The sequence below is a fragment of the Chionomys nivalis genome, chromosome 9 (genome assembly GCF_950005125.1).
Source record: "Chionomys nivalis chromosome 9, mChiNiv1.1, whole genome shotgun sequence".
Lineage (NCBI taxonomy): Eukaryota > Metazoa > Chordata > Mammalia > Rodentia > Cricetidae > Chionomys > Chionomys nivalis.
In genome coordinates this window covers 44,397,171-44,416,041 of record NC_080094.1, presented here as the reverse complement: position 1 = coordinate 44,416,041, position 18,871 = coordinate 44,397,171, and the positions used below count along the sequence as shown (strand labels likewise).

The following is an 18,871-nucleotide window of genomic DNA, read 5'->3' as shown; positions in this document are numbered from 1 at the left end:
TACGCAGCCCGTGCTGGCCTCAAACTCAAACTCATGCTGATTTTCCGCCTCTGCCTCTTGAATGCTGGAAATACAGGCATTTGCTACCATGCTTTTCTATTTAAAAAAGAAAAGCTAAGTGGTGGTGTATGCTTTTAATCCCAGTACTCAGGAGACAGAGGCAGGGGAATCTCTGTGAGTTCAAGGCCAGCCTGGTCTACAAAGCAAGTTCCAGGACAGCCAGAGTTGTTAACAGAAAAACCCTGTCTCCAAAAACAACAAACAAACAAGCTCAAGCACTAGGGAAACAGCTCTGTTAGTACAGTGCTTTCAGCATCAGCATGAGGAGCTGAGTCTGCTCTCCCAAATCTGTGTCAGATATCCAGGAGCACTGATCACACCCGTAATCCCAGTGCTGGGGAGACAGAGACAGGCAGATGCCTTGAGCCTGCTGGTCAGGCAAGCCTGGCAACCCAAGTTCAATCTCCAGAACCCACAGTGGAAGAGAATAACTAAGCCCTGCAAGTTGTCCTCTGACCTACACACACGCAGCATGGCACATGAGTGCCTGTGGGAGCATGTGAGCACACGCGCGCACACACACACAAAATACTTGTGAGGTGGAAGTAGAAGAATCATAAATTCAAAATCACCCTAATATAGAGAATTCTGGTCCAGCCTACGTTATATAAGACCCTGTCTCAACAAAAGGCTGTCTCTAAAACTCTCCATTTAAGCTGGGCAGTGGTGGCACACAACTTTAATACCAGCACTCGGGAGACAACGTGGATCTCTAAATTTGAGGCTAGTCTGGTCTATAGAGGGCAGCCAGAAAAAAGGCAATTTTTCTTGCTACCCCTGGGCAGGCGGGCCCTGGTGGTAAGAAAGCAGTGTGACAAGACGTGATGAGCAAGCAGTAAGCAGCGCTGTGGCTCTGCTCTCAAGTCATTCAGGGCAGTGTGACCTGAGAACTGGAGATGAACCCTTTCCTCTGCAGGTGTTAGTCATGGTGTTTAATCACAGCAGGAGAAATCTAACTAAGACAGTGACTGATCCAACACTGATGATCTGAGCTCTAACTCCGAAAGCTGTTATCACATACAACCCCACAACAAAAAGCTTGTAATTGATCTTAGATTCCAAACCCCACTAACTTTTACTTTGCTTCAACGTGGCATTTAAAATTTTACTGAGTGAAACAAAGTGGTATAAACCTGTAATTCCAAAACCGGAAGGCAGAGGAAGGAGGGCTGTCCCAAATCTGAGGCCAACCTTGTCTATAAAGTGATTTAGTTAAATGCCAATCAGCACTATGCATTGTAACGGTGATTCCAAAGAAAACAAAGAAGATAAAGAAAAAGCCAAAGATCTGACCAACTTTGATTTTTCTTCTGGATGGGTTTTGGTTTTGTTTGATTTGGTTCTTTTGACACTGGTTCTTATGGTGTACTCCTGGCTGGGCCAAAACTCATTATGTAGACTGGGCTGGCCTTGAACTCACATAGATCTATCTGCCTCTGCCTCTTAAGTGCTAAAATGAAAGTTTGTGCTACTATGCCATGCTCTAAGTTGCATTATGTTTATTTTAAAATAAAAATTTTTTACGCATATAAATGTTTGCCTGCATATATGTTTGCCTGGTTCCCACAGAGGCCAAAAGAGAGAGTCAGATCCCCTGGAACTGGAGTTAAAGATGGCCGTGAGCACCCATGTAGGTGCTGAGAACTGGACCCAGGTCCTCTGAAAGCAGGTAGTGCTATGTACTGCTGAGCCATCTCTGTAGGTCTACATCTCAAATTCTATTTTTCAAAAAGTCTTTGCCATAAGAGATCTAGGGACAATTTTCCTAATTAAGGCACTAGAATTCTGCTCAGGTGGTGTCAGATGAAATGACACTTTATATTTCTTCCATTTTAAAAATTACTTATTTAGTTTTATGTGTATGTATGTGCACCCATCTATGTGGGTTTATGTTTACCACTTGTATGCAGGTGCTGGTTAGAGACCAGAGGTCCCCTGAACTGTAGTTACAGGAGGATTTTTAGTCCCCCTGATGTGACTGTTTGCCTCTGGAAGAACATTAAGTGCTTTTAACTGATAAGCCATCTCTCCAGCTCCAATCTTCCTTTCTTTCTTATCTGCCTGTCTTTTACAAAAATAACAGCATGATGGCTGTACTGGCTTGGTTGTGTGTCAACTTGACACAAGCTAGAGTTATCAGAGGAAGGAGCCTCAGCTGAAGAAATGCCTCACTGAGATCCAGCTGTGATCAATGGGGGAGGGGGAGAGAGAAAGGGGGGAGGGAGAAGGGGGGAGGGCCCAGCCCCAGCCCTTGGCCGGTGGTGCCATTCATGGGCTGCTGGTCCTGCATTCTATAAGAAAGCAGGCTGAAAGCCGGGCGGTGGTGGTGCATACCTTTAATCCCAGCACTCAGGAGGCAGAGGCAGGCGGAGCTCTGTGAATTCAAGGCCAGCCTACAAGAGCTAGTTCCTGGACAAGCACCAAAGCTACACGAAGAAACCCTGTCTCAAACAACAACAACAAAAAACCTACAACAAAAGAAAGAAAGGAAGGAAGGAAGGAAGGAAGGAAGGAAGGAAGGAAGGAAGGAAGGAAGGAAGCTGAGCACGCCATGGGGAACAAGCCAGTACACAGCAACCCCCTCCATGACCTCTGCATCAGCTCCTGCCTCCAGGTTCCTGTCCTGTGTGAGTTTCTGTCCTTACTTTCTTCAGTGATGAACAGCAATGCTAAAGGTTTAAGCCAAATAAACCTCTTCCTGCCCAACTTGCTTTCTTTTTTTTCATGATGTTTTGTCACGGCAATAGAAGCCCTAACTAAGATGGTGGCCCACACCTTTAATCCCAGCACTTGGGAGACAGAGGCAGGTGGATTTCCATGTTCAAAGCCAGCCAGGTCTATACAGAGAAACCCTGTCTCAAACCAACCAACCAACCAAATGACGAACACATCTTGTCAGTCTGAAAAGTTACACCAGACATTTCCAGGTTCTCCTGGGGGTGGGGGGTGGGGTGGCAGGACCGCGGCTTCCAGGAATCACTGGTGATGCCAGAGGGAAAAGGCGGGAAGCCAGGCAGCTTAAACCTCATACTCAGCAACAATACAACTCACTCACATTTACCAAGCATACTTTCTTCCTGAGAGACAGGTTCCAACCTCACTCTGCCACTTTTGTTGTGGTACTTCATGGGTAAGTGAGACAGAGAGACCCACAGTGCATTTCCATCAATCCCCTCTGCGGGGGGGGGGGGACTGGAGAGCTGGCTCAGAGGTTAAGACCACTGACTGTTCTTCTAGAGGTCCTGAGTTCAATTCCCAGAAACCACATAGTGGCTCATAACCATTTATAATGAGATCTGGTGCCGTCTTCTGGACTGTAGGGATACATGTAGGCAGAACATTTCAAAAAAGAAAAAAAGCCGGTTGTGGTGGCGCACGCTGGTAGGATTTGCTGAAGGAGGCAGAGGCAGGAGGATCACGAGTTCGAAGCCAGCCTGGGCTACACGTTTTGCTGGGCGGTAGTGGCGCACGCCTTTAATCCCAGCACTCGGGAGGCAGAGGCAGGCGGATCTTTGTGAGTTCGAGGCCAGCCTGGTCTACAAGAGCTAGTTCCAGGACAGGAACCAAAAAGCTACGGAGAAACCCTGTCTCAAAAAATCAAAAAAAAAAAAAAAAAAAGAAAAGAAAAAAGAAAAAAAAGAAAAAAAATATCCCCTCTGGGAAGACTAGACATAGTACCCCACAAACACATGACATATAGAGGTTGCAGAAAAGAAGACAGGGACTGCTTTAAGGGACCTACTGTTTCTCCTTCCAGCAGATCAGAATGGAGGATTCAAGACAGGAAAAGGCATTGATCTTGTTAGAAAAGACATCGGGAACACAAAGCAGGTAAGTCCACAAATGCAAAGAAGAGGGCACAGAACATGAAGACGGAACTCAAATAGTCAGATGTGGGGCTTACACTTGTAGTCTGAGCACTAAGAGATCGAGACAGGAGGATCAGCACGATTCAACACCGGCCACTACACAGCTTTTAAAAAGCCTGAGTTACAGAGTGAAACCCTCTTTCTCTCAAAACAAGTAAAATAAATAAAGATAAAATTTTAAGAAGAAAAAATTAAATCTCAGGATAATAAGAGAACACACACACACAGCACTTTGGGACTTACAGGTTATCTATGGAGCAAGGACAAAACTGAGATGCCCTACAAAATGAAAAGCAGAGTGGCTCCCAGCTTCATAAATCTAAGTTAGTAAAGCACGGGAAGGGCAGGGATGACAGAGTCGTGGACACGGAGGGGTTACCTGCTGAACAGTCCATATCCGTCAGGCCGAGTTCACTGGGGGCTTTCATCTTCTTAGCAGTGGGCTCTGAGGTAGTGGGTGAGAGCAGAGGGCTTGTGGGAGAGGAAGCGGCATTCATGCCAAGGCTGTGTTCAGCCTGCTCCTGCTTCCTTTTCCTTGAGGGCAGAGTAATGACAGAAGGGGTCATTGCTGATGCAGTTTGTGCTCTCCCAAGCAGGTGGCAGCCAGAAATAGAGTGCTGGAGTAGGAAACGGTCGATCCGGGCCTTCAGGGAGGGATGAGGTAGCGGGTGGGACTGTGGGGTAAAGGCTAACCCTGTGAATGGGTCACTGGGCACTCGGCCCCAAGTAGCTTCACTGAGGTTACACTTCTCCAGAGTGCTCTGGTCAATGACCTTGCCTGAGGGCAGCAGCATGGGGCATGGCATGATCTCCAGGGTAATCGGATCTAGGAACTCCTCAGGCACATCATCAACCACCTCCGACGTCTCCTGTAAGAGACAGGGAGCCTGCTGGCCTTCAGACTGACCCCCAGAGTCATAGTCACTCTCCATGGGTGAGGCTGGGGTGTGGAGACCCAAGTCCTTCGGCAGGCTTCCTGATGCTATCAACAAAACACTATTGATTACCTCCTGAGAGCAGGTCTTGGCTGGCTGACCCCACACCTCTAAACGCTTTATGCAAGAGATGCCACTGCCTGTCACATGGGTGATTCCGATCTTGAGATGGGCCACATGGCTAAGGGAAAGAGCCCCTTTATTCCAGAGCTCCTGGGCTACAACAGCAGGAGAGAGGAGTGTGACTTCCATTGGGCTAAAAGGTGGCCTGGCCTTGAAGCCCCGGTGGCTGAACACCACGTGGTTCTGGTTTTTTAGCAGGACTTTGCCTACCAAGGTGAATGCCTCCTTGTCTGGGACAGACAGCTCCATTGGGTCTGTAGTCCAGCACTCGTGTGAACCCAGAGAAGCTCTGCTAGATAAGGCAGATGTGTATAATTCCAGGCCAGTGACATTCTGGCATCCGCCCGCTGTGAGATCTATATTAATCCTACAGAGTTCTACGTTAAAGGGAAAGGAGACTGTCACATAGATTGGAGGTCTAATGAAGTACTCTGTCCTAAAGCCATGGCTTCTCTTTGTGAGGTCTTCAGAGATGAGATTTTCTACTTCATAACCATCAGCTGACACCTAGATTAATGACAAAGAGAAGACACATTGATCCAAATGAAGACAACAGGTGTTCAAGAATTGTCACTTACAAAAATACTTCAGATATTTATTTATTTATTTATTTATTTATTTATTTATTTTATGTCATGTATATGGGTGTTTTGACTGCTTGTATGTCTGTGCACCATGTGTGTGCAGTGCCTATTGAAGCCAGAAGAGGGCATCAGAGCCCCTGGAATTGAAGTACTAGACGGTTGTGAGCCATCATGTGGGTGCTAGCAATTACATCTGGCTCTTCTAGAACAGCTAGTATTTTATATATATAAAACACAGAAGAGGGCACCAGATCTCATTATAGATGGTTGTGAGTCACCATGTGGTTTTTTTTTTTTTTTTGCCTCCCTCCTGCTAAGATGTATTTGCCACCACACCTGACAAAAGTAAGTGAACCTTAAAAACAAAACAAACAAGAAGGCAACAATAAAACAACAGAAAACTGAGAGGGAGGGCAAGGGAAAGAGGGACAGAGTGAGGGAAAAGGAGATATTGAGTGACTGATTCTACTCTGCTATGACTGTGCATGTGCCATTGATCCACCAAGGCAGTAAGTCGATTTTCCACAGTGACAGAGCACCTCACAGACGTGCTCTGGGATCCGTGACTGCCCAATACTTGTCTAAATGCTGTCTGCTGGAATCCAAGGGTGAGCACTCAGTAGCCTAAATCAAGGCCACACACACAAGGCAGGAAATGGGGAAAAGCATGAGAACACATTACATATTTTTGTGTATATATTTGTTTGGCTTACCTTATTGCAGTGAATTCTTGGTCTGAACTGTGGGAGGCAAAGATTTATTACCATCTTTGTGGCTGAAAGAATAGCTTCCAAGCATCAGAAACAGCCTTTAAAAAAAAAGAAGTGAAACTTAATATTAGCCAGATACATTATAATTCAGCTTTAAAGCCGGGCATAGTGGTACATGCTTTTGATCCAAGCACTTGGGAGGCAGAAGCAGGCAGATCGCAGTGAATTTGAGGCCAGCCTAGTCTACAGAGTAAGTTCCAGGACAGGCAGAGTAACACAGAGAAATCTGCCTTGAGAAACCAAAAACAAACAAACAAACAAACAATGATCGATCAGTTTTAAACTTTCAGGAGTTGAATCTAAAAGAGGAGCAAACAGAGCAGAAGCAGAACTTCTAGTATATTCTCCCAGTCCCACCATTTTCCTTGTGTCCTACTGATGATGGGGGAAATTACTCACCAAAAAGTTAAGAAGGCAATTTTCTTTCCTTTTAAAAACATATTTTATTTAAGCTTTATGTGTGTGTCTGAGTGTATGTCTGTGCACCGTGGGTGTCAGAAGAAGCTTCAGACACCCTGGGACTAGGATTACCGAAGGTTGTGGACTACCATGTGCTGCTGGCAGAACCCAGGTGCCCTGCAGCCAGCGCTCCCAGCTGCAAAGCCATGTCTCAGGCTGGAGAAGGCGATTTCTAGCCTAACTTCTACAGATGGGCAAAGCGTGTCGGTGCTGCAGGGTCCCACAGGAAGGAGCCAGTGCACAGCAGCAGATAACAAGGCGGTGGTGGTGAATGGGAAGGGTCACAGAACACAATCAGAGTGGTGCTGCACACTCAACCCTTGCTATTACTTCCTTCCACACCTGGAAGAGTTGAAACTGTTTTTGAGACGGCTGGGGTGCTTTTCTTGGCTTACAGGCTCTATGTAGCATGAGGGTGCTATCATGCACTCACATGGCATGGAATCCTCACAAGCATGGCATTTATGTCCATTTATTTAAGTATACCAGAGTCCTTTTTTTAAAAATTACAAAAATTGTTACTGTGTATTTATACGTATCATGTGTGTGAGGACACATAGATCACAGCACATGGGAGGTCAGAGAACAGACATTTTCCTCTTTCACCTCTACATGGTTCTAGGTCTCTAAAGCAGGTAGTTAGGCTTAGGCTCACACTGTAGGCACCTGTACCCTCTGAGCCATCTCACTGATCCCTCAGGTTCCTTCATTTAAGAAACTTCTGTAAGCCAAGCAGTGGTGTATGCCTTTAATTGGGAGGCAGAGGCAGGCAGATCTCAGTGAGTTCAAGGCCAGCCTGGTCTACATGGTCTACAAAAGCAAGTTCCAGGACAGCCAGGACTACACCCTGTCTTGAAAAAACAAATGAGAGAGAGACAGAGACAGACAGAGACAGAGAGAGACAGAGAGAGACAGAGAGATAGAGACTTTTGTAAAATCACATTATTGTACACTGCATGTACGGCTCATACATGCCACAGGGTGTATGGGGGAGTCAGAGGACAACTTGGCAGGAGTTGTTTCTCTCGTTCTACTAACGGCAGGATTTAGGTCCTCAGGCTTTCATGACAGTGCCTTTATTGGCTGCACCACCCTACCTGTGCCCAGAGTACTCAATGAATTAAAATTAGGGTGGTTTCTAAGAAAAGGCTCAGAAGTTAAGAGCACTGGTTATTCTTCTAGAGTACCTAGGTTCAATTCCTAATACCCACAGGATGGTTTACAACCAATTTTAACTCCAGTCCAGGGGATCTGGTGCCTTCTGGCCTCTTCAAGCACCAGGTATGCACATGGTACAAATACCGTGCAGGTAAGACAAACATACACATAAAATTTAAAATTAATGTATGATAAAGGAATGTGGAAGTCTTTTTTGTTTGTGTTTTTGAGATGAGGTCCCTAGTAGCCCAGGCCATGAACTTCTGATCCTCCCACCTCTACTGTGGTTTTGGAGTCTGTGCTGGAACTAGCTCTTGTAGACCAGGCTGGTCTCAAATTCACAGAGATCCACCTGCCTCTGCCTCCCAAGTGCTGGGATTAAAGGCGTGTGCCACCACCGCCCGGCCCCACCTCTACTTTTCAAGAGGTACATGCCACCACACTGTTATGTGGGAATGAAGATTAAATCAGGGATTTCCTACATGCTAAGCAAGCACTCTACCAAATGAGTTACTTCCCCAGCCTGACCCATGGAAATCTCGATTACCCTTTCCAGCATATACTGGATCAAGTCGAGGGGAACTTTAATGGGCCCTGTGCATTGCGACTGCCTCTCCTTACCCGTGTAAGAAGAACCTTCTAGTCAAAAGTCATAGAGCTGCTCCAAGTAGGTCAATGGTAGCCAGCTCCACGAGAACATTACTGAAGCCTGAGCCTAGGACAGCAGCCCATGGACCACCTTTCTCCACAGCGCTTACGAAGTTGGAAGGAACACACAGAGGCTGTCCAGTCCATCCACATTAAATTCTCTCCATTGTCAGCTTCAACACCACCTCTTGCTCCCTGCCCAGTAGTGGCAGATCTTATCCCATACTACTATGTCACAGATTTCTCAGGAGTTTGGATGATCCTCACCTATAGCAAAAACAAATGGTAACACATTAATACAATTTTAGGGTTGTGGGTGGACCTCAGTGACGCGCATTTGACTAGCTAGCATGCATGAGGTTCTGAGTTCAATCCCAAGCACCACAAATAACTTTAAAATATACAAATTAGGGCTGAAAAGATAGCTTAGTGGTAGAGAGGTTGAGTAGTATTTGTAAAACTCTAGGTTCAATTCCTAGCATTGGAAAATCTAAAATGTGTACAAATAATTTAGTTGCTATATATGGTGATTTGAGTGAGAATGGCCTCCATAGGTGCTTATGTTTGAATGGTTGGTCCCAGCTACTGAAACTGTTTAGGAGGATTTGTTGGAGGTGGTGTGTAACTGGAGGTGGTTTCAAAAGCTCACACTAGGTCCAGTCTGTCCATTTCTGTCTCTGTTTCTATCTACCTGTAACTGTGAGCTCTCAGCTATTTCTCCAGCACCATGCTTGCTACCATGCTGTTTGCCAAGATGATCAAGGCCTAAGCCCCAGAAACTGTAAGTAAGCTTTCAAATTAAGTGCTTTCTTTCTATAAGTTGCCTCGGTCATGGAGTCTCCCTCTGCAATAGAACAGTAACTATGGCACCGTATTAGTCTGCATGTTGTTGCTGGAGAAAGGGTTTAGTTGGCTTACAGTCCATCACTGTGGGAAGTCAGGGCAGGAACTAAGAAGCAACCTGGAGGCAGAAACCCGGAGCAGAGACCACAGAGCGCTGCAGCTTACTCGCCTTCTAAACTTCACAACTTAATTCACAAACTGTTTTTTTATATTCCCCAAGACCACCTGCCAGGGCTGGCACTGCCCACTGTGGGCTACACCCTCACACACAAATCACTAATCAAAAAAAAAAAATGACCCCACAGATTTGCCTACAGGCTTACCTGATAAAGGCTTTTTTTAGCCTTTGAGTCAGGGTCTGTCTATGTAGCTCTGGCTGCTCTGGAATTCACTGTGTACACCAGCTGAGTTGGCCTCAAACTTACAGATATTTGCCTGGCTGTCTCCCCAGTGCTGGGATTAAAGGGGTGTGCCACGACAGCTGGCAGGAGGCTTTTGTTTTGTTTTGCCCACATGTATAACTGTACATGAATTCCTGGTGCCTATGGAAGCCAGAAGGGCATCTCAGATCCTGAGACAGAAGTTACAGATGGTTACAAGCTGCCACGCGGCGGGTCCTCTGGAGGAGCAGTTATTTTCTTAACCACCAAGCCATCTCTCCAGCCCCCAATTTTCCCAACTGAAGTTCTCCTCTCTTCCCAGAGGACTCTAGATTGTGTAAAGTTTATCCAAACTAACTAGTACAGAAGGACACAGGTGGTACAACACGCCTTTCCTCAGCTGGGCCATCTCTAAGACCACTCCAGCCATTCACGTCACCAAGCTTCTTCCACTCCAGCACATGCGCGTGCACCTAACTGTTCCAACTGTGCAGAGACAACAGTAAAGTGGGACATAGTTTTCTTAAGACATAGTTTTCTTAAGACAATTATGCTCTACTCTACCTGATATGCTCCTTTTGAGATCCATGAGAAATTTTTCCCTTGTTTTCTATACTAAAATAATTGTTTCCCCAAAGAAATTCAATGTCATTAAGGTATGACAAGGGTCCTTTACTTCGGCTGCTATGAAGCAGGGATAAATCAAGTTTGGTGGTACAAGTCTTTAATGCCAGAACTAGAGGCAGATCTCTGAGTACCAGGACAGCCAGGGCTATTTAGAGAGACTATGTTTCAAACACCAAAAACAAATTAAAAATAAATAAATAAATAAATAAATAAATAAATAAATAAATAAATAAAAAGGAATAAAGAAAAAGCAGTAATAAAATCTGTAGCCTGGCACTTAAATGTATCTGTCTAAAATATTTATGTCATAGAGCATAAAATTGCTTTGAAATAATTTTCAAACAGGATAGATAAAGTATAATTCAATAGTAAATCATCTCCTGTAGCTGGCCTCAAGATCACTATGCAGCAACGACACACCTGACTACTGATCTTCCTCCTCCACTTTCCAAGTGTGCTACCACACCAGACCTGAGAGAAACATTTTAAGTAGATTTTTGTCTTTCCCCATTTAGTCTTTTTTTTTAAATATTTATTTATTTATTATGTATACAATATTCTGTCTGTGTGTATTCCTGAAGGCCAGAAGAGGGCACCAGACCTCCTTACAGATGGTTGTGAGTCACCATGTGGTTGCTGGGAATTGAACTCAGGACCTTTGGAAGAGCAGGCAATGCTCTTAACCACTGAGCCATCTCTCCAGCCCCCTCCCCATTTAGTCTTAATTCAGTTTACATTTTTAACAGATTCTACATGCTTTTAAATATTTCAATTATAATAAATTGGATCTCTCGTAATTTTTAATATTTATTTATTTAATTTATTTATTTTTTGCTTTTTCGAGACAGGGTTTCTCTGTGGTTTTGGAGCCTGTCCTGGAACTAGCTCTTGTACACCAGGCTGGTCTCGAACTCACAGAGATCCACCTGCCTCTGCCTCCCAAGTGCTGGGATTAAAGGCGTGCGCCACCACCGCCCGGCTGTAATTTTTTATTTTCTAAAGAAGGTTGGCAAGTAGTCTTGCATTCCTGACCCTCCGGTCTCCAAGGCCCTACTACCGGGGTTATAGGCATGCACCATCACGCCAAGTTGCATTAATTTTGGGGGTCAATTATTCTACTTACAAGGAAATACACATTTCAGGGCCTTTATATGCGATCAGTTTATTTTTTATTTTATTTTTGAATGTTTTTGGTGGGGCTAGGCGTTGTGCTTCATGCACCCTAGGCGTTCTACCACCGCCCAACATCTTCAGGGCTTTAACTCACTCAACCTAACAGATGCCAGGTAGATTTACCAAGTAATAGTCATAGTACACTTTCTGAAGTGATAATTTCACGTGTGTGTTTAACAGTCCTGGAAATCACTCTGTAGATCAAGCTGGCCTCGAATTCACAGACAGAGATCTGTTTGCCTCTAGTTCCCAAGTGCTGTGTTAGGTAATTCTTATTTTTGTCTGTGTATTACTACAACTTTCAGAATTCTATAACAGAGTTGCTATTCTTATTCATTCTCATAATAAAATGCTTTGTAAGAAAATGAAAGCCTTGGGCTGGAGAGATGGCTCAGAGGTTAAGAGCAGTGGCTGCTCTTCCAGAGGTCCTGAGTTCAATTCCCAGCAACCACAAGGTGGCTCACAACCATCTGTAACGAGATCTTGTGCCCTCTTATGGCCTGCAGGCAAACATGCAAGCAAAACACTGTGTACATAATAAATAAATACAATTGTTTAAAAAAAAAAAAAAAGAAAATGAAAGCCTTGATACATGGTTCAGTGGGCAACAGCACTTTCCACCAAACCTGATGACCTGAGTTCCATCAGGACAGAGAACTGACTCTCTCTCTCTCTCTCTCTCTCTCTCTCTCTCTCTCTCTCTCTCACACACACACACACACACACACACACACACACACACACACACTGTAGCAGACACCTTCCCCAGGAAATTTAATACATTTTTTCGTTATTTGTTTTTTGAGACACAGGGTTCCTCTGTGTAACCCTGGGTGTCCTAGACCAGGCTGGTCTCTGCCTCTACTTCCTAAATGCTGGGATGTGCCACCATACCAAGCATTAAGTTTTTTGTTTAAAAGAAAATGCAACTTTAAATACAATGTTTATTGTTCAACTGATACTTTTTATTAACATCATAATTTTTATTTTAATTATTTTATTTGGTTTTTCAAGACAGGGTTTCGTAGTAGCTATGGAGCCAGTCCTGGAACTCACTCTGTAGACCAGGCTAGATTTTTTTTTTTTTTTTTTTTTTTTTTTAGGTTAAATCTAGGAAATTATCAACCTGAGTTGCCTTGGAATAGCTGGCCTGGTTTCTTTTTTATTTATTTATTTATTTATTAAAGAATTCTGCCTCCTCCCCAACCCACCTCCCATTTCCCTCCCCCAATGAAGTCCCCCTCCCTCGTCAGCCCTAAGAGCAATCAGGGTTCCCTGCCCTGTGGGAAGTCCAAAGACCATCCACCTCCAACCCAGTCTAGTAGGAGGAGTATCCAAACTGCCTAGGCTCCCACAAAGCCAGTACGTGCAGTAGGACCAGGCTAGATTTGAACTCAAGAAATCTACCTGCCTCTGCTTCCCAAGTTCTGGAATTACCACTGCCTGGCAATATACTAATTCTTACATTTTCTTGAAAATTCTGAATTACATATATGCACATATGTGTATATGTAATATATTTCTTTTTATCTTATCTGACAGACCAGGATATACTAACCTATTTTTATACTTAAACTTTTTTTTTGAGACAGGTTTTCTCTGTGTAACAGCCCTAGCTGTACTAGAACTCTTGTAGTCCAGGCTAGCCTCAAACTCAGAAATACGCCTACCTCTGCCTCCCGCGTATTGAAGAATTAAAGATGTGCACCACCACTGCCCAGCCTTAAACTATCTTTTTAATTCCCAAAACAGGCTCTATGTGGCTTGAGACCATGTCTTATTTTGTAGCCCAGGTTGACCCTAAACCTAAGATTCTCCTGTCTTAGCCTCCTGAAGACTAGGATTGCATACTCTACCACTGCATACAACCAAACAGTTCTTTAAATGGACAACTGAATCCTACTGTATATTCATATACTTATAAATCCTTCACAAGGCACTGAGAGACAGAGAGGAAAATGAAGTAGCCAGGTGGGAACATTACTGAGTATTATTGCAGCGGTTAGATAAACGACCTCCTAAATCTGGTTCCACCAATGCTGGCTCTGTCAAGGTCTTTCGCTGGTCTAGCCTTATGAGCTACCTAGTTTCAATATATTGATCTTTAAAGGTCAAGAACCTCCTACCTTAATGCTTTATGGGGGCAGGAGGATTCAACATACAAAAAAGACAAAGAGCCTAGCCTAGAAAAACAGCTTTCCCAGTTCTGCCAAGGAAATGGCCTTGCAACCCAAATTTACTGTAAACTCTGTCCAGTAAAATACTTTCAAACTGTAGCCTTCTTCGCCAAATGAGATCTCAAAATACAAACTGGGGACCTCAGATCATAGTTAAAGTAGTTGGCTGCCCAAAGAAGTAGCTTGGCCAGATAACAAAGGAAGCCTAAGACTTGAGTTCAATCCCTGTGATGCATGTTGTCAGAGGCGAGAACTGACTTCCACAAGTTGTCCTTTGACCTCCACACATGCACCATGGCATGTCTACAACTTCCCAAAAGTGTTAAAAGGGAAGAATAACAAACAAAATAATAAATAAAATAAGCCGGGCGGTGGTGGCGCATGCCTTTAATCCCAGCACTCGGGAGGCAGAGGCAGGCGGATCTCTGTAAGTTCGAGACCAGCCTGGTCTACAGAGCTAGTTCCAGGACAGGCTCCAAAACCACAGAGAAACCCTGTCTCGAAAAAAACCAAAAAGAAAAAAAAAAACCAAACAAATAAATAAATAAAATAAAATATAAGTACTGGGCAATGAACATGTTAGGCCACACAGGGCTACATACTGAGACCTTGTCTCACACACATACACACACTGAAAGAAAAATAGGGAAATGAGTGAATATGACCAAAACATTGTGTAAAATTCTCAAAGAACTAATAAAAGAATTAAAAGAAAAAGAAGAGCCAGGTGTGATGGTGGTGCATGCATTTAATCCCAGCACTTGGAAGGTAGAAGCAGGTGGGTCCCTTCGAGTTCAAGGACAACCTGGTCTACAAAAAAGTTCCAGGACAGGGCTGGAGAGATGGCTCTGAGGTTAAGAGCACTGACTGCTCTTCCAGAGGTCCTGAGTTCAATCCCCAGCAACCACATGATGGCTCACAATCATCTGTAATGAGATCTGGTGCCCTCTTCTGGCATGCAAGCATACATGGAAGGAATGTTGTATACATAATAAATAAATCTTAAAAAAAAAAAAAAAGTTCCAGGACAAACAAACAAACTTCTTCCAGAGGATCCTGACTTGATTCCCAGCACCACATGGTGGCTCACAACCATCTGTAACTCCAGTTCCAGGAGAATCCAATGCCCTCTTCTAACCTCTACAGGCACCAGACATGCATGTCATCCACATTCATACATGTAAGCTAAACACTGAAACATTTACATAGAAGAGGCAAGAGCACTGGCTCAGCAGTTTAGAGAATTTGTTGCTCAATTCCCAGTACCACACATGGTGGTTCACAACCATCCCCAACTCTAGTTCCTGGGGACCCAACACTCTCCTCTGACCTCTACAGGTACCAGGCACACAAGATACACATCCATACATTGAGGCAAAACATACACATAAAATAAACCAGTCTAAAAATAAAAACCAACAATATCACTTACAGTGTGTTGTATTCATTTGACCAGGGTCTCTCTCTCCATAGCCCAGGCTGACCTCAGATTCATGGGCTATCCTCCTTTCTTAGCCTCCTTAGTGCTAGGATTACAAACGCAAGCCACCACACAAGCATTTCTTTTCATTAAGTAGTTTAAAAATCAAACACCAGAATGCACCACATAGAAAGAGTGAGCACTGTTTTCAGTCACAGGTGTGTGTGTGTGTGTGTAAATTGACATATACTCATTTGAGCTGAAGATGTAGCTCAACTGGTAGTGTTTGACTCACATGCATGAAGTCTCGGATTTGACCACCAGCACTGCATAAACTGAGCATGGTGTAACTTGCCTGTAATCCTAGCACTGGAGAGGTAGAGACAGGAGGATTAAGAGTCAAAGGTTCTATTTGTCTACATAGGGACTTTGAGATCAGTCTAGGATATATAAGGTCCTATTTCAAAACAACATACACACAAGGTTGGTAGGATATATCAGTGGATAAAAACTTACTATGCAAGTCTAATGTCCTGAGTTTGATTGCTGGAACTAAAAGTGGGAAGACAAAACTCATTCTCAAAAGTTGTTCTCTGACCTCTACATGTGCACTGTAGCATGTGCATGTCCAAACTCGCACATACACATAACACACACAATACGGTAGCAAATTAAATTGTAAAAAATTTAAAAGCCACATAAAATGTGGTGGTTTGAAAGAAAATGGCCCCCAAATGGAATGGCACTAGTGAGAGGTGTAGCCTTGTTGGAGGAAGTGTGTCATTGTTGGAGGTGGGCTTTGAGGTCTCCTATGCTCAAGCTTCACACAGTGAGCCAGACCACTTCCTGTTGCATTCTGCCTGCTGCCGCCTTGCTCACTGCCATGACAATAATGAACTTAACCTCTGACCTGTAAGCAAGTCACCCAAATTAAACGTTTTCCTTTATAAGAGCTCCACAACCATGTGTCTCCCACAACAATATAAACCCTAACTAAGACATATACTTACTTACGCCTGCATTCAAGGTTTGTATGTGAAAGGAATTTTTTCTAAGGTCTGTAGTCAATGAGAAAGTGGGCTGAGGAGATGGCTTAGTTGGTAAAGTGAGTTCAGATCTCTAATACACACATAAAAAGCTATGTGTGGCTGCACACACCTGTAATCTACCTTGTGCTAAAGAGGCAGATACAGGAGGTCTTGGGACTTGCTGGCCAGCCAGTCTATAGCCAATTGGTGAGCTTCAGGCTCAGTGAGAGACCCTATCTCGAAAAATAAATAGGCAACGGTTGAAGAAGACACAACTGATATCACCCTATGGCCTCCACATACACCTACATGTGCACATACCTACATGTCCATACACAGTCACAGACATACAAAGAGCTGGGAATATAACTCAGTTGTAAAGTGGGAGGCCTATCACTTACAAAGGTCTGTATTCGATCCCCAGAACAGAAACAACACTCACACACACACCAAAATAACTCTTCAAATTCAAATTGGTGATGTTGCGCCATTTGCAGTATCCCTGTCTAGCATATACAAGGCCCTAGATTTGACCCCTTTCCCATATAAACTTGCAGTGGGGATACACATCTGTAATCCCAGTATTCAAGAGGTGAAGGCAGAAATATCAGTACTTCAAAGTCATCCCTGGCAACATGATGAGTTCAAAGCCAACCTAGACTGTATGACAACCTGTCTCAAAAAACAAACAAAAGAAGTCTAAAAGCTACTGGTCATAGGTAAGTAATTGAGGGCTTATAACAAGGGAGATAAAAGGCATTACTGAGATTGGCCATTAATCAGATGACAAAAGTAATTTTGAAGCACTTAGAAGCAATTCAGTCTTCAAAGGGCTCCTCTTTCTTCTGGCTGAAGGGTTCTCACAATCTTTCTATTCTACAGAAAGGGCATGAAGACAGCAACAATAAGCATTAAGGTACAAACTACTCAGATAAAACCTTTAGTTTCATATTTTCCTCTGATATATTTTCCCTCCTGATTTTTTTTTTTTTTGAGGGAGGAATACTATCCAAAAAGAAACAAGGACTATGGACTATGTTTCATGTATTACTGAGTGTACTGAAAAAAATCTCAAAGCTTCTAAGAAATTGGTTGGAGTTATTTTGCCTTTTTTGAGACAGTCTTACTCTAGCTCAGGCTGGCCTGGAACTCAGTATGTAGCCCAGGAGGGCATGGAATAAGGCACTCCTCCTGCTTTAGCCTGACCATTGCTGCTATCACACGTATGAGCAATATGGCCAGCAAAACTGCATACCAATTTAAAAACATTTATACGTGGGGAGGTATCACACAATATGCCAAGGCATGTGTGGAGGTCTAAGGTAAAGGACAACTTGGGAAGCTGACAATTTAGAGTTCAAGGTCAGACTGGGCTACACAGAGAGTCTGTCTTCAAAAGGGGGACACTTGCCTCAAGTGTCAGATCCCCAGCACCACAAAAACAAAACCACTCCATCTAGGAATGCACACATAGTTTGGAAAGTAATGTGAGTTATGTAGAAATTAACTAGACTAGACAGTTAAGTTTGGGGTGTTTTCCTTTCTGTACTTATAAAGTTGAGGTAAATAATTAAACACTGGACTGGATTCTCACAGGTGTAAGGACTGAGCAGCTACATCCATACTCTGGGTAGGGACAAATCTGTTTCTTCTGCCTTCCTGTGCTCAGGCTTAGGAAGGGAGGAGTCAAGAGGAATTATCTGTCTACTAGGTACTGCTCTATCCAGGACTGAGGGACTTTCTGTAAAATGGGACTGTCAATTCTGAAGTGGGGAAAGTCCTGGGCAAACAGGATGAGTCACTGTCTCTAAAAGGTAGCTGTCTGTGTGCCCCAGAGCTTGAAGCAACCACACTGACTTTTTGTTGCTGAGGTTCAAACCTGGAGGTGGAGAAGCATAGAGAGCGACTTTGGAAGAGATTAGGGTGCCCATGACACCCGGAGCACTTCAACACCCATTTGGGGCCCACACAGAAGTAGACGACTTACACAATGGAACTTCTGAGTTTTACAAGAATGTAATGGAAAGTAATTCTAGAAGACACATGTATTTTAAAAGAGAAGGTACAAACAGGCTAGCGGGGAGGTGGGGTTACCTGTCAAATACTGGAAAAGCATTTAACCTTACAGTAGGTGAAACACCGCGGCAGTGAGCAATTTCAGAAATTGGACACTTTAGCTTTTAAAGACACACAGTACTTCTTATAATCTCTAAACTGAGTTACCTGTCCATCCAAGAAAGTGTGACTTGCAACAGTTTTCAGAGCAAGTTAAAATGAAAGACAGCTCTCCTAGCCTTTTCCATACAATGCCCACCAGGAGAGAAAGACCAAACCCAGGTACGAGCCTAAAAGATACCTACAACTTGATGCTATGTGCGGGCAAGTCAAAGGCTTAGTGTTTGAGACATTGTAGGATGGACATGTGAACAGTTTTATATTTGTGGTGCTGGGGATCAAACCCAGCACCTCACATATGTGTGGCAAACACACGGTCACTGACTCACATTCTCAGCCCCGCTTTTGCTCTTGGGGGGGGGAACACGAGTAGTTTTTCCTCTTAGAAAACTATCAAGATTAACGACGGCCATCAAGACAACAGTGCTTTAGTAACTCTGGA

The 18,871-nt window shown here is 43.9% G+C and overlaps 1 protein-coding gene across 3 annotated transcripts in view; it reads right to left on the bottom strand.

Annotated features, from left to right (window-relative positions):
- Ubox5 (U-box domain containing 5) overlaps positions 1-18,871 on the bottom strand; it is a 39,272-nt gene that overhangs the window by 4,988 nt on the left and 15,413 nt on the right. For 2 of the 3 annotated variants that reach the window (XM_057781171.1, XM_057781172.1), the window contains exons 2-4: positions 8,580-8,873; positions 6,285-6,379; positions 4,309-5,494 (exon numbers count right to left, since the gene is read on the bottom strand). In XM_057781171.1, the coding sequence (XP_057637154.1) occupies positions 4,309-5,494; positions 6,285-6,338 (1,240 nt within the window). In that variant the 5' untranslated portion in view covers positions 6,339-6,379; positions 8,580-8,873. The remainder of the gene's footprint in view (positions 1-4,308; positions 5,495-6,284; positions 6,380-8,579; positions 8,874-18,871) is intronic. The other variant, XM_057781173.1, reaches the window with a different exon arrangement.